The sequence below is a fragment of the Phocoena phocoena genome, chromosome 14 (assembly GCF_963924675.1).
Source record: "Phocoena phocoena chromosome 14, mPhoPho1.1, whole genome shotgun sequence".
Classification (NCBI taxonomy): domain Eukaryota; kingdom Metazoa; phylum Chordata; class Mammalia; order Artiodactyla; family Phocoenidae; genus Phocoena; species Phocoena phocoena.
In genome coordinates this window covers 67823064-67836941 of record NC_089232.1, presented here as the reverse complement: position 1 = coordinate 67836941, position 13878 = coordinate 67823064, and the positions used below count along the sequence as shown (strand labels likewise).

At 45.5% G+C, this 13878-nt stretch overlaps 1 protein-coding gene across 1 annotated transcript in view; it reads left to right on the top strand.

Moving 5' to 3' along the window:
* The window catches only part of PLB1 (phospholipase B1), a 123974-nt gene that overhangs the window by 12281 nt on the left and 97815 nt on the right, over window positions 1-13878 (top strand). The window contains exon 2 of the mRNA XM_065890838.1: window positions 11683-11741. Coding sequence (XP_065746910.1) covers window positions 11683-11741 — 59 coding nt within the window. The remainder of the gene's footprint in view (window positions 1-11682; window positions 11742-13878) is intronic.

The following is a 13878-nucleotide window of genomic DNA, read 5'->3' as shown; positions in this document are numbered from 1 at the left end:
AGTGAATGGCAGTGCTGGTGCGAGGCCTGACCCTGCCCTTGCTGGTGTGGTTTGTGTGAGCCGGTGAAAGTTACCTAACCTCTCTAGAGCCTGTCAATCCTGCCTCTACTTACCCTTTAGGGTTGCTGTGAGGACATTATACTTTTTCAAAGAGCCCCCCAGATTTAATGTACACTGATGAGTGGCCCTAATTCCAAATGTGTTGGCCTTGACCGTCCTTCCCACTGCCCAGGGCATGTGCCTCCCATTCATCCAGGGAGACAAGTCCTCCCTTGCAAGTGTGTGGCCTCTCCTATTCACACAGCGCTTTCCTGTTCTCGCAGGGAAGCCGGTCTCATCCCCATTTTATAGATGGGGAAGTCAAGGTCCAGAGAGATTGATGCTTGATCAGGGTTACAACATGGCCATCTTTCTTCGAGGCAGGGATGGAGGTGGAAAGTTGTGCTCTAGACACAGTATAAGTAAAAAATAATAACAAAAAAGTGAAATCTACTAATTAAGAGCGCATGAGTTGTTTTAGTTTTGCTTTTGAAATCACACTCCCTACCCCTGGCCAGCTGTTGGGTTGACAAGCTTTGGGTTTCCATGAAGAGTCAGGGCTGTTAACCTCAGAAGCACACAGACATCACTCAAAGGGCTTTGAAAATCTGCTGGGGTCCAGCACACCAAGGCCCCCCACCCCGAGGCCAATCCAATCTGAATCTCAGTGTTGGGGGCTGGGCAGCAGGCAGTGGGTTGAGAACCACAGGTTCAGAGGGGCCTCCCGGAGGAGAACCATGTGTGACTCGGCCTTGCCAAGGCAGAATACTATGATGGCCCTTTGTCGGCTCCAGGACCCCAGTGGTCACAGCTCTGTCCAGCTTGGATGATTGATCTCAGCCAAACCTGCTCTTAAGAGTGTGCGCACACGTTCTGTTTCCTGCCTAGCAGGGTGGAAAAGTACTTGTCTTTTTCCCTTATTGACCATACTGAGGTGGTGGTTTTTCAGGGAGCTCTACGCCCTTCATAGATCCATGAGCTTGAGACTAAAACAACCTTCCAAATGGGAAAATTCCCTTGGGATTCCATGATTGGGGTCCAGTCAGGCCACAAGTGCTTTGACAGTTTCTCCCACAATACCTCGGGGTGCTATGGGAAAGGCAAGAATTTTTCTTCCATTTGCTGGTGGGAAGCAGAATGGGAAGCAGAGTGGGAAGCACTGGTGAGGGCCCAGGAGTCAGTGGGGATAGGACCCAGGGGTCCTAAGTTTCCATCCGGGTCTTCAGGTCTAGACACTTAGATTCCAGGTACAGCCTCTCTGTGACGCCCCAGGGCAGTTATCAGGGATGATTTAGATCATCAGGGTAAACACGAACTCTCTAGTTATATAAGGAAATCCCAGAATATTGAGACTGGAAGTATCTAAAAAATGGTCTGTGCTTAATGATCTCTCTTATACTGATTATAATAATCATAACTACCAGTTACTGAACCTTTAGCACATGTCAGATACCACGCTTCATGTTTACATGTGAATGATCCTTACAGCAACTCCACGAGGCAGGTGTTATCAACCTCACCTTATAGGTGAGGAAGCAGAGGCATGGAGAGATTGACTAGACCAAGGGTGTCCAAGCTCCTAACACCTGCCTGGTGTATGTACCACATGCCCCCCATGGTCCCCAGCCGCTGCCTGGACCAAGTGCCCTGAGCGGCCCCATACTTTTTTTTTTTTTTTTACATCTTTATTGGAGTATAATTGCTTTACCATGGTGTGTTAGTTTCTGCTTTATAACAAAGTGAATCAGCTATACGTATACATATATCCCCACATCTCTTCTTTCTTGTATCTCCCTCCCTCCCATCCTCCCTATCCCACCCCTCTAGGTGGTCACAGGGCACCAAGCAGATCTCCCTGTGCTATGAGGCTGCTTCCCACTAGCTCCATTCTTATTCAGGTAGCTCTAGCTATTCTACCAAGGGACAACCTGTCTCCACTGGTCCAGTCCTGGTTTGGGGGCCACATGGAACAAGGCCATCCCCCTTGGTATCTAGACCTTTCAGACACTGAAGGAAGTTCTCATGCAGCCCCCCTAAGCTTCTATTTTCTGTTCATCCCAAGTGTGCTTAAAAATGATATCTGACTCCCTGTGCTTCAATGTGTCATACCTGTTCTATGATCTTTTCTCCTCCTTTCTTGTCTTCTCTGGATTAAACATTTCTATTGTTTCAGTTCCCCCGCAGTATCCTGCCCAATATTAGCTTGCTGATTATACATTTTTGTTATTTTGGTATTTGATTACAACATGCATCCTTGTTATATTAAAGTCTAATATAAATGAGTATCAATCACTCCCCAGGTAAAGAAAAACCTTACAACAGTGTAACTCCATTTACTCCATTCACATCTGCCCACAGCAATACGTTACATATATTGTAAACTCCACACTATTATTTTTTATTTTTTGTATTGGGTTGGCAAACATTTTTTCTATAAAGGGCCAAACAGTAAATATTTGGTTTTGTGGATCACGTATGGTCTCTACCACGTATTCTTCTTTGTTTTATAACCCTTTAAAGATATAAATATCATTCCTATCTAGTGAGCTGTACAAACATAGGCTGTGGGCAGATTTAACCTATGAGCTACAGCTTGCTGGCTTCTGTTTTATACAGGCAATATTATTTTGGATTTACCTACATGTTTACTTTCTGTACTTCATTTCTTCTTACGTTACCATGCTTGCATGTGGGGTCATCTTCCTTGTAGCATTTTGAATATGTCATTGCACTGCCTCTGGCCTCCACCGTTTCCGATAAGTTGACTGTTAATTGTAATGTTGCTCTCCTATGCATGAAAAGCTGTTTTTCTTCTGCCGTTTGAGCTTTTTTTTTTTTTTTAACCTTGGCTTTAAACTACACCTGAACACATCAATTATTACAGTTGATGTGTCTAGGTAAAATTGTGTTTTTCTTACCTGAAGTGGTTGTTTTGTTTGTTTGCTTTTGTTTTTATCCCTGCTTCTTTGATCTGTGACTCAATATTTTTCACCAAAGGTGGGAAATTTTCAGCCATTATCTCTTCAAATCTTTTTCTGCCTCTTTCTCTCTCTGCTTCTTCTGGGACTCGTTAACTGTACGCTTTCTATGCTTGACGGTATCCACAGACCTCTGAGGCTCTAGTTGTTTTTCTTCAATCTCTTTTCCCCTGTATTTTTCAGAAATGTACTTTCTATTGATCTGTCCTTAAGTTTACAGATTCTTTTTTCTCCCATCTCAAGTCTGTTACTGAGCCCATCTAGTAAATCTTTCAGTTATTTTATTTTTCATCTCTGGAATTTTCTTTTTATAGCTTCTATTTGTTGAGTCTTTCACCTTCACATTTTTCTTTAATTCCTTGAACATAGTTTCATTAATTCTTTGAACATATATGTAATAGCTACTTTGAAGACCTTGCCTGGAAAACCCAACGTTTGGGCCACGTTTTCATTGGCTTTTTTTTCTGGAGTATGGGTCTCACTTTTCAACTTCATGGCACATCTAGTAACTTTTCGTTGAAAACTGGACATGTCTGATAACATTTAGCAAGTTTACATTCCATTTCTGAGGGTTGTTGGTTCATTTTTTAGTAACCTGCCTGGAATTAAACTGTGGAATCTGTTTCCCTACACTGGACAGCCACTGATGTCTTCGCTCAGTTTTTTCTTTCTTTTTTTTTTTTCTTAACCTGGCATCCTAGGAGTCACCCCTGAGTCTGCATGGTTTAGTGATCAGTGATTTGGACAGAGGTGGTGTCCAAAGACCTTGAATTTGGAAGCTTCTGTTTATCGGTCTGTGTGTAGGGTGGGGAGTGAACACAAAGTTGCAGACAATTTTCAAGTTTTCCTTCACTTTAATTTTACGTGGGGCTCTTTCAGGTCTTCCCAGCACACAGACTCCCAGCCAGCCGGGAATATGTGAGGTGTATCTCTGCCCTTCCCTTTTCCTCCTTCTCATTCCTGGATCGCCCCATTGAATATCCCATTGGTTTACTCCTCACCCCAACTGGGAACAAAACATCAGGCTAACAAAGCTGCAGATATTATCCCTTTATTTCCACATTATTCCACCACTTTTCACTGTCTATTGTCTGTTGGGATTTTTTTCTCTCTTGGTTTCTGTTTCTTTGGTATTATCTCCTGGTAATTTTTTTTTCATTTTTATTTTTTTTTGGCTGTGTTGGGTCTTCATCGCTTTGCGTGGGCTTTCTCTACTTGCGGCGAGCAGGAGGTACTCTTCGAGGCAGTGCGCGTGCTTCTCAATCCGGTGGCTTCTCTTGTTGAGGAGCACGGGCTCTAGGCGCGCGGGCTTCAGTAGTTGCAGCACGTGGGCTCAGTAGTTGTGGCTCATGGACTCTAGAGCGCAGGCTCAGTAGTTGTGACGCACGGGCTTAGCTGCTCCGTGGCATGTGGGATCTTCCCAGACCAGGGCTCAAACCCGTGTCCCCTGCATTGGCAGGCGGATTCTTAACCACCGCGCCACCAGGGAAGTCCCAATTTTTTTTTTTTATTGAAAGCCAGGTATTGTGTATGAAAAATTAAATAACTTTATGTTCCAGATGGTGCTGTCTTCTTCCATAAAGGCTTTACTTTGGGCAAGCAGTTAGGTTGGGGCAGATCACCCTAATCTAATACTGGGAATCGAACTGACTCAAAGCTGGGCTTCAGTCTTTTTGGAGGCTGGTCTATTTCCACTTTATCCATCTTCCAAGGGTCTAGCTCTTTGAAGTCCCAAATAAAAGACTGGGACATTCACCAGGGCACCTCCTCCTTGATGGGCACTGGGCTCCAGTGTTTCCCCCCAGCTCCGTGGACAGTCTGAAGCTCTGCCCAGCATATTAGCGACTTACCTGCTGATTTCTGTTGCCCATGATTTGGCAAGTGTTTCAAGGGTAAAAACAACATCAAATGTTGGACTCACTCTCTCTGCTGTCCTTTTCTCTGGCTCTTTACTCCTCAAGTTCTTGCTGCCTTTATGACTCTCAACAGACGGGCACGCATATGCGCGCGCGCGCACACACACACACACACACACACACACACACACACACACACACAAAATGGGGAAATGCATGATTTAATGTCTGCAGAGGAAGAAAATCAGGCCCAGAAGACTCCATGATGTTTTCAGGGAAAGATGTAGGGATCCATCTCTTCAAAAACAAGCTCTTCTGAGCCCCTTTAAAACCGTTTAGATTTAGAGTCAGCAGATAGGGTCTCTCAACCCAGCCCCACCTCTCTAAAGAAAAATTTTAACTTTCATTGCTATAAAATTATACTAATAATGACATCTGTCTCTCTGGATTATTTCTTTTTTTTTTCTTTTTTAAATGCCCTTGTTGTTTATCCATTCCATATATAATAGCTTACATCTGCTAACCCCAGCCTCCCACTCCATCCCTCCCCAACCCCACCCCCTTGGCAACCACAAGTCTGTTCTCTAATGTCCATGAGTCTGTTTCTGTTTCGTAGATAGGTTCATTTGTGTCATATTCTAGATTCCACATATAAGTGATATCATATGGTATTTGTCTTTCTCTTTCTGACTTACTTCAGTTAGTATGATAATCTCTAGTTGTATCCATGTTGCTGCAAATGACATTATTTCGTTCTTCTTTCTGTAGTTCTTTTAAGTGGTAGTTTAGGTTGTTTATTTGAGATTTTTCTTGTTTTTTGAGGAGGGCCTGTACTACTGTGAACTTCCCTCTAAGAACTGCTTTTGCTGCATCCCATAGATTTTGTAAGATTGTATCTCTGGATTGATAATGAAACAACTTCTTTCATCAAAATTAACAGATTTCAATATACACTTTGTGCAGGCACTGGGCTAGATCTTCTGCTTATATTATTCAATTTTTAAATTTTATAAATTATAGAGTACAAGCATATCCATGATGATAAAAATCTTTTTAAAAAAAACTTTTTTAAGAAAACTGCTATTTTCAACAGAGACCAAAGACTTTCTTTGAGGAGCAATTTTTTATTTCTCAGGCATGAAGCTTGGAGGACCAGGAGATGTGCTGAGCGGGACATTTCTCAAAGACCAGGGAGAGTCGCTCTAGCACCTGAGTTCCTCTACTTGTGAAGGTGCTGGCAAAGCCCAATGAGGAGCTGTGGCAGCAGCAACCAGCATGGTAATCTAGAGATGGATCCCAGGCTCCCATCGGGGATGCCCAGGGCTAAGGGGTATTGCTGATCACCAAAGATGTTATCTTCCCATTTCACCTTGATGACCTCTTTTCAGTAGTGTCTAGATCAGAGGAGTGGGATGAATTGGGAGATTGGGAATGACAAATGTACACTATTGATGCTACGTATAAAATAGATAACTAATGAGAACCTACTGTGTAGCTCAGGGAACTCTACTCAGTGCTCTGTGGTGACCTAAATGGGAAGGAAATCCAAAAAAGAGGGGATATATGTATACCTATAGCTGATTCACTTTGCTGTACAGTGGAAACTAACACAACATTGTAAAGCAACTGTACTCCAATAAAAATTAATTATAAACAAAAACAGTGTCTAGATCAGACCTTGGTTAACAAACAACGGCCCATGGGCCAAATCCAGCCTTCTGCCGCTTTCTGTATGACCTGTGAGCTAAGAATGATTTTTACATCGATTTTTTTTTTTTTCACGTGGACATCTAGTTATTACAGCATCATTCGTTGAAAAGATTGTCTTTTCTCCATTGTGCTGCCTTTGCACTCTTGTCAAAGAGCAGTTGACTCTGTTTGTGTGGGTCTGTGTCTGGACCCTCGCTTTTGTTCCACGGGTCTGTTTGTCTATTCTGCCAGTATCATCCTGTAGCTTTATTGTAACTTTTGAATTTGGGCAGTGTCAGTCCTCCGACTTTGTTCTTCCCCTTTGATATTCTGTTAGCTCTTCTGGGTCTTTTGCCTCTCCGTATAAACTTTAAAATCAGTTTGTTGATATCCAAAAAGGTTTTTACATTTTTAAATGGTTGAGAAAAATAAAAAGAAAGGTATTTAATGGTACATGAAAATTCTATGAAATTCAAATGTCTCTATAATTTGTCTACATGTTATCTATGGTGGCTTTCACAGTACAACAGCAGGGCTGAGTATTTGTGACAGAGACTGTATAGTCTGCAAAATCTAAAATATTGACTATATTGAAGAAGTTTGCTGAGCCCTGGTCTAAATCTTAGGCTGTGACTTACACTTAGTTTGGTTCTGAGCACGGCCCATGGGGCCGGACTGCCCATTTTCAAATCCTTCCATCGCCAGGTGTTCACTGTGTCACCTTTAAAATGTCACTTTCCCTTTCTGGGCCCGTTTCGTAACTGTAAAGTGGGGATGATAGCATTTCTCTCATCGAGTTGTTGTGAGGAATAAATGAATTGTTTCACGTAAGTGCTTAGAACAGGGCCTGGCACCCAGAAGCTGCATGTAAGTGTTGAGTCCCATGTACATTTTTATCCCGGCTTAAAAACAGTGTTACCAAAATGGTCTCAAATCTCTGCCCTGCGAATTCACCTACCCCACTACCCCCAGTGATGATCATCTTAAAACACACCCTGTCGTCTCTTCAAAGACTGGTCATGGCTTCCTGTTGCCTGTGGAGCAGCCTGGCATTCACAGCTCCACAGCCCTGCTGCCGTCTGTCTGGGCAGCCTCATCTGCCCTGCCCTGCACTCCCCTCCAGCTATGAACCCTTTGCTCCAGCCCTTCCAAGCTCTCCCTGTTTGTTCACACCTCAACACCTTCCCATCATGCGGTTCTTTCTGCACAGAAGCATTTCTTCCGGGCATTTCAAAAGGGTCACTGAGATCTGGGGGCAGGATACAAGCAACATTCCTGTTACGACCTCCGGAGTGGAAATCAGTACCTGATCTCACCGTGGGCGTGAAATGGAAATATACTCTTGTTCCTCATGAAACTCCAGATAAATTCTTTTCAGGGTCAGAAAGTAAAGCTGCAAAAGAAGGGTGGGGTAAAGAAATCAAGCGCTCTCCCCCACGCCAGGCCTCCCTTCAGCCTTGTCTGATGCTGTCTGGGGGTTCTTGCATGATATGCCCTTCCAAGGAATGTGCGCTCTGGGCAGAGAACTGGGTGGGGAGAAGCCAGGTGGAGCAAGGGAGCCAGACCTCTGATTACATATCAGTATCATAAATGTTTCTTGGAGGTGTTGAAGTAAGCATCAAGATTATGTAACAGTGTGAACAAAAAGCTCCTGATACATTAAAGGGAGCTTGTAGGATACAACGTTGCATCCACGTTGATTACAACTGAATACGAAGTGTGACTGATCGGGAGACTGATGGTGGACAGGAGGGTGTGAGCATATGGAACCACTCTTGGGCTAGAGGGGTAGTGGCACCGTGGGTGGTTGTCTTGGTTCCTTTATTTAAAAATGAGTGCTGTTTTTGTACACCACACTATCATTTCAGTAGCTAAAAGTCTGATGGTAGGTTTGATGGGAAAACTCATTAGCTTATAAAATGAGTCTCTCATTGTACATATATTATATTTTTAAAAAGGAAAAAGAATTAAAAGTTTTAAAAGACTGGCCCAAAGTAAGCTGGGACAAGGACAGTGCCTTAGCAGCTCTCCACCTGCCTTTTCTTCCTCTTTGCCGCACCGTCAGTAAGCCCACTGGAGACAGCCGCTGTCCAGCTACTGTGTATAGTTATGGCTAAGCTCACATCACCTTCAGACTGTTCCCAGATGTCCTCTGCCTTCCCTCATTTGTCCTGGATCCCCAAACAGCAGCAGCTATTTGTCCAACATTACTCTCCCGGAGAGTTCTGCCCTTCGCTAAGGAACCAATAAAGGCATCTGTGGTAACATGCCCATGAATGATATAGGGTTATTGCTGACCCCTCCCAGGTAGCACTTTTGCTTTTCATCCTGGGGATTCTGATTAATAGGCTGCATTAATGGAAGCACAGTGTCCCAAACAACGGAGGTGATAGTGGAGGAATGGAACCTGGACTTTCCTAACACAAGGGACGTTACTGAGCAGGGCACATAGCTTGGGCAGGGAGGAAGGGCACGAGAGCTGCAAATCTGGGCGGGAGTTAATTTCCAGCTAAATAACCTGAACTGATTTTGCTTTCTTTTAGGAACTACCCAGGCCCGTACCTCCCCTGGAGAGAACACACTGGAAGAGCAGCTATGGCCAGAGGTCAGGGCTTTGTCCTCACGGGAGGGGGAGCGAGTTCCCTTCTAGAGGGTGAATCTAAGTCTTGATGCAAGTTGGCAGGTTCCCTCCCTGAGGGCTTGAGGGAATGGGCTAGATGAGCGGCTTCTCCAGGGACAGCAGGGCTGCCTGGCAGAGCATACCTGTATCCCCTGGAATTTGGGGCTCATCATCCCTGCAGGGTGAGCAGATGGTCCCCAGAAGTGTCTGGAAAGATTGTAGACGGGCTGGTCATCTCTGAGAGCCTTGAAGCAGATGCTGTGAGTTATCTGAAGGCATCCGGGTGAGATCTTCCCAGAGCATCTACAAGATAAGAGTTGAGAGTAAATGCTTTATCTCTTACCGAAATTGGTAATTCACGAGAAATTAACTTGTGTCTCCTGGTGACAGAGAGATGTGGTCAAGCAACTCATTTACTGCACGTTTTTCCCCCATTGGAGTATTTCCCCTTCCACTCTCAATTCTGGGGAGAAAACATATAATCTCCCTTCCCAGAGCCCTACATGTGGTTCACAGAAGCAGAGGCTGGTCTGGATTTTCACAGGCATCTGAGGAGGCCAAGTGGTCTTGAGGACCGCAGCACTGGTCACCCAGTCCCTCCTGTGCTCTCAGCAGCCCCTCTGGGCTTAGGACACATTCCGCTCCAGTGGGAATGTGAGAGCCTCCCAGTTTCCACTTTATCCAGCTACCAGCAGCACATAGCATAATGCCTCATACCTACTTTTATGTAAATAATCAAATCTAAAGAAAGCAAGCAGGTAATACAAAACACATCATAGGGTAGAATAGATTTAAACATTTTTTCAGTCTAGATATACTGGGTCTCTTCTTAATGATTTCCTTTTTATTGTAAAATATACATAAAATGTACCATTCTTGAGTATACAGTTCAGTGGCATTAAGTATATTTGCATTGTTGTACACCTGTCACCACTATCCATCTCCAGAACTTTCTCGCTATTCCAAGAATTGTTCTTATTCTTTATCCTCCCTCCCTCTCCACCCCACTGTTCTGGGGTATCCTTAACTGCCATCTGCTAAAATCACTGTCAATAGGCACGTGTCCCGTTTTACTAGGTGAGCTGAGTAAGGGGTTAGAAGCACATGACTGTGGAAAATTGTTGCTTCTGGATTTTGAGCCTAGTACAACAAGTACCCGGTCATTTCTACACCAAGTTTTCAGGACCTGTAATATTTCCATACAAGGCAGTTGATGTTTCCGCTGTTCGGTTTCAGTGGCAGAGCCTGAAGGGTTTCCCATTCTCATGCAACTCAAAGAAGTCAGGATCTGATGCGCCTTCTGACTCAGGTATGTGCCGCTGAGCCAGGAAGGCCCGCGTCTTCTCTCTGGTGTGGCCAGCAGAGGCTCCAGCACTACTCCTCTTGCACTTTTTGGCTGTTCAAGCCCTCTCTCTTTCCCATCCTTAGTCCTTCCTCTTTTGGCCCCCTCAGTCATTCCTGTGGAGGGACACAGCCCAACACACCATGCAGAGATAAAACCGGCATGACCCCACAGTGGCTTGCCTGGGTGAGGGCACCCTCTGGGAGCTCACCTCCAGGTGGGTAGAACTGAGTCACAGGAGCTGTGGCTTGGAGCTTGGTCACTCACGTGCCTTCCCCAATCCTGTAATGTAGCCACAGTGGCAGCTCTAGACATTATTCCTGTAATGGGCTACATTTATCTAATACCTGGATGCCATGAACGTTGCTCTTGAGCTGGTCCTCTTCTCCAGCCTTATCCTATCACGTGGCTGCATTATAAACTGTGTTTAATGGATTTGTTTATGTTTGCATTGTACTGACTTACCAGGGTTTCCAGTAAAGCATGCTATTCTCACTGTTCTGTCATGTAAGGAATGTGGGTAGAAAAAGAAATTGATGTACTTCTTAGGAAGTGGCTTCTTTGGGAGGCTTACCTTGAATGCCCCCATAACATGACCGAGGCATATATCAGTGGTTTCTAAAGAAACTTAATTCTAAGGATGCTGGGGGCCCAGGTAGGTCACGGAGGCTTCCTGGTGTACCATTTGCACACAGCTTGCATCTGATGTTTATGTGTGTTCACAGGCTTTGCGTCCTTCAAGCTAACATGAACCCTTTTGAACCCAGATGGTTTTCATTGTAATTTGCTGCTCTCTCACTCATGAATGGTAGCCCAGAAGTGCAGAGCCAAGGGGTAGAGGGAAGTAAGAGGCAGAAAGAGGGCCAGGTGAGAGGGAAATGAGGGCTGTGAGTGACCTTCCATGGGACACCTATTTGGAGATACTGAGTGCAGTTAGCAGTGTGGCCTCCAGAGAGGAGTGAGCCTCTCTGGAGCAGGTTTCCAGGGCTCCCAGCAACTGCCTGATCTTCAGCTTCCCGCTCCCATGGCCAACAGGCACAGCCTCAGCAGCTGTCCTTGGGGTGGGGGACATGGGTCTGCTTCTCCCATTTGGCGCCCTTGGCCCGCACCGTGGGGAACATAGATCTGACCTTCTTACATGCGTTCTTGTCTTTGCAGTCCACTCCCTGAGCCCTTCTGATATTAAACTTGTGGCAGCCATTGGCAATGTGGAAACTGTGAGTTTGTCAAGGAGACGGAGGTGGGAGGTACAGGGTTTGGGACTGGTGACCTTCTGAATGAGCCGCTAGTAACCGGGCAGAACGCTTCGTTTGGGGAGAGAAGGGCATTCTCTGAGTTGGAAAACATCCTAAACTCTAGGGTTCTGAGTTGATGTTGTTTTGACTTAAATGAAATGAACGCCTCCCTTTACATTAGGATGAAGAAACTTTTGGAGTTTCATGAAAAAATCAAACCTAATGATAAATTATGTCAAAGGTCACACAGAATTTTAAAAGTAATCTCTTAAACTTTCTCTTTATGAGATGAAGAACAAAAATGTCCTTACCTGCATGGTAAATGTTTAAAAATACACCCTTCTTTGCTAATAGGTTGTAAGTGGTATTGTTCTATATGGTCAGGTAACAGAGAAAGAAAGCAATAAGAAGGGAAGGATGGAAAGAGAGAGGAGAGAGGAGGTGAGCAGAAAGAGAAGAGGGTTGGAGAGCAGAGCGGAATTTCCAGTGTGATTCCCCAGTCAGTCCTGGCTTCCCACAGTCCCACCTGCTCTGGTCTCAGCACTGCTGCCCCCCAAGTCCTAGCAGCCCCCAGCCGAACAGACAACTAATCAGGTGTTCTCAGCTCTGCCCTGGGGCCCGGCTGTACCTCCTGCACCAGAACCAGGATGCCCCTGCCTCTCCCCTCCTGTGCCTTCCTCCTGCCACTACCTACCACATGTCCTTCCCCATGTCCTTCCGTGTCCCTGCTGCACTCTGTACCCCCTGCAGCCTCAGCCCCTGCCCCTGGGCCCAGCCGGCCTCCTCGCTGCAAGCCCCATCCTGCTACCCCACGCACAGCGCCAGCCGTGTGTAAAGGATGGGACTTCACATTAGAAAACTGACCAGGGCCCAGTGAAATCTGCAGCCAGGGCTCCCGCCCTTGTTCTGTTCTACCTGTGATGGTGGTGTTAAAACTGCACGTGACTGTGCGTGTGCGTGTGCGTGTGTGTGTATGAGGGTGAAGGTGGAGGTTTCCCGGTAGGAGGGATGTGAAGGGGGGGATTGGAATAATGAGAAAAGAGGTTTCATGTCACGCAGAGCACACTGACTCCGCCGAGCCTGTGTGTCCCCGCATGCTGATCGCTACATCACAGAGCCAGGAATGTGTGACACCAGCTGGAGGACTCGAATTCTCCTTCCTTGGGCAGGAAAATTCACTGCAGGGAAATCTCCACCCCAAGTCAGGTTTCTAAAGTTAAACCAATCAACAGTTTCCACTGTCTGGTCCCAGCTCTGAGAGAGTTCTTTCGCTCATGAATTATTCATCCCCACATCTCCTGCTGTCACCCAGCTCACCCTTTCTCCTCCCGGGAGCCCGAGGCCCAGGGTGCTGGGAGACGGTTTCAGTCCATGACGGTCTCCTAGCCCCAGGATCATTATCATCACGCTGACGGGCACCTCAACCTTCAGGGTGAGCCCTGAATGCACAGTTCTTAGGAGGCTACCTTCCTCTGTCTGCCCTGAGAGTCAGCTGTCATGAGCTTAGCCTGGTTTATAAAAGACATCAGATCGGGGAAAAATAATGGAAGACAGTGAAATGAAAAAGACGGAAGTCTGTAAGGCCCACGCTTTTGCTTCGAGTTCCTGAGGCTTTCTGTCGCCAAGGCCGATCGCTTACTTGTATCCATGACTAGCACTTGTTTGTCTCATTGCTGTGGACTTCCTTTTCCTCACAGAACGTTAAAGATCAGATTCATCAAAATTATTTTCAAACTAACACTCGTGATACATGTTCAGTATAAGAAAGAAATCAAAGCACATGTAGATAGTATAAAATATGGAAGACCTCATTCACATCTCCTATTCTCTTGCCCCAACACACACATACACACACACATACTCTCCAACATATAGGGTGAGAGAGAGAGAGAGAGAGAGAGAGAGTGTGTGTGTGTGTGTGTGTGTGTGTGTGTGTGTGTGTGTGACCTAAATAGGGTTATACTGCAGTATACTAGCTGTGACTTTTTTTCCCCCTTAGCTAAGAGTCACAGACATTTTCCACGTCAGAGAGGTTATAATCCACTATATCAAATTCCATGAAGCCAGGGCTTGTGTCTCACTTACTTGTGTGTCTCCAGTACAGGCAGCCAATGAAGAG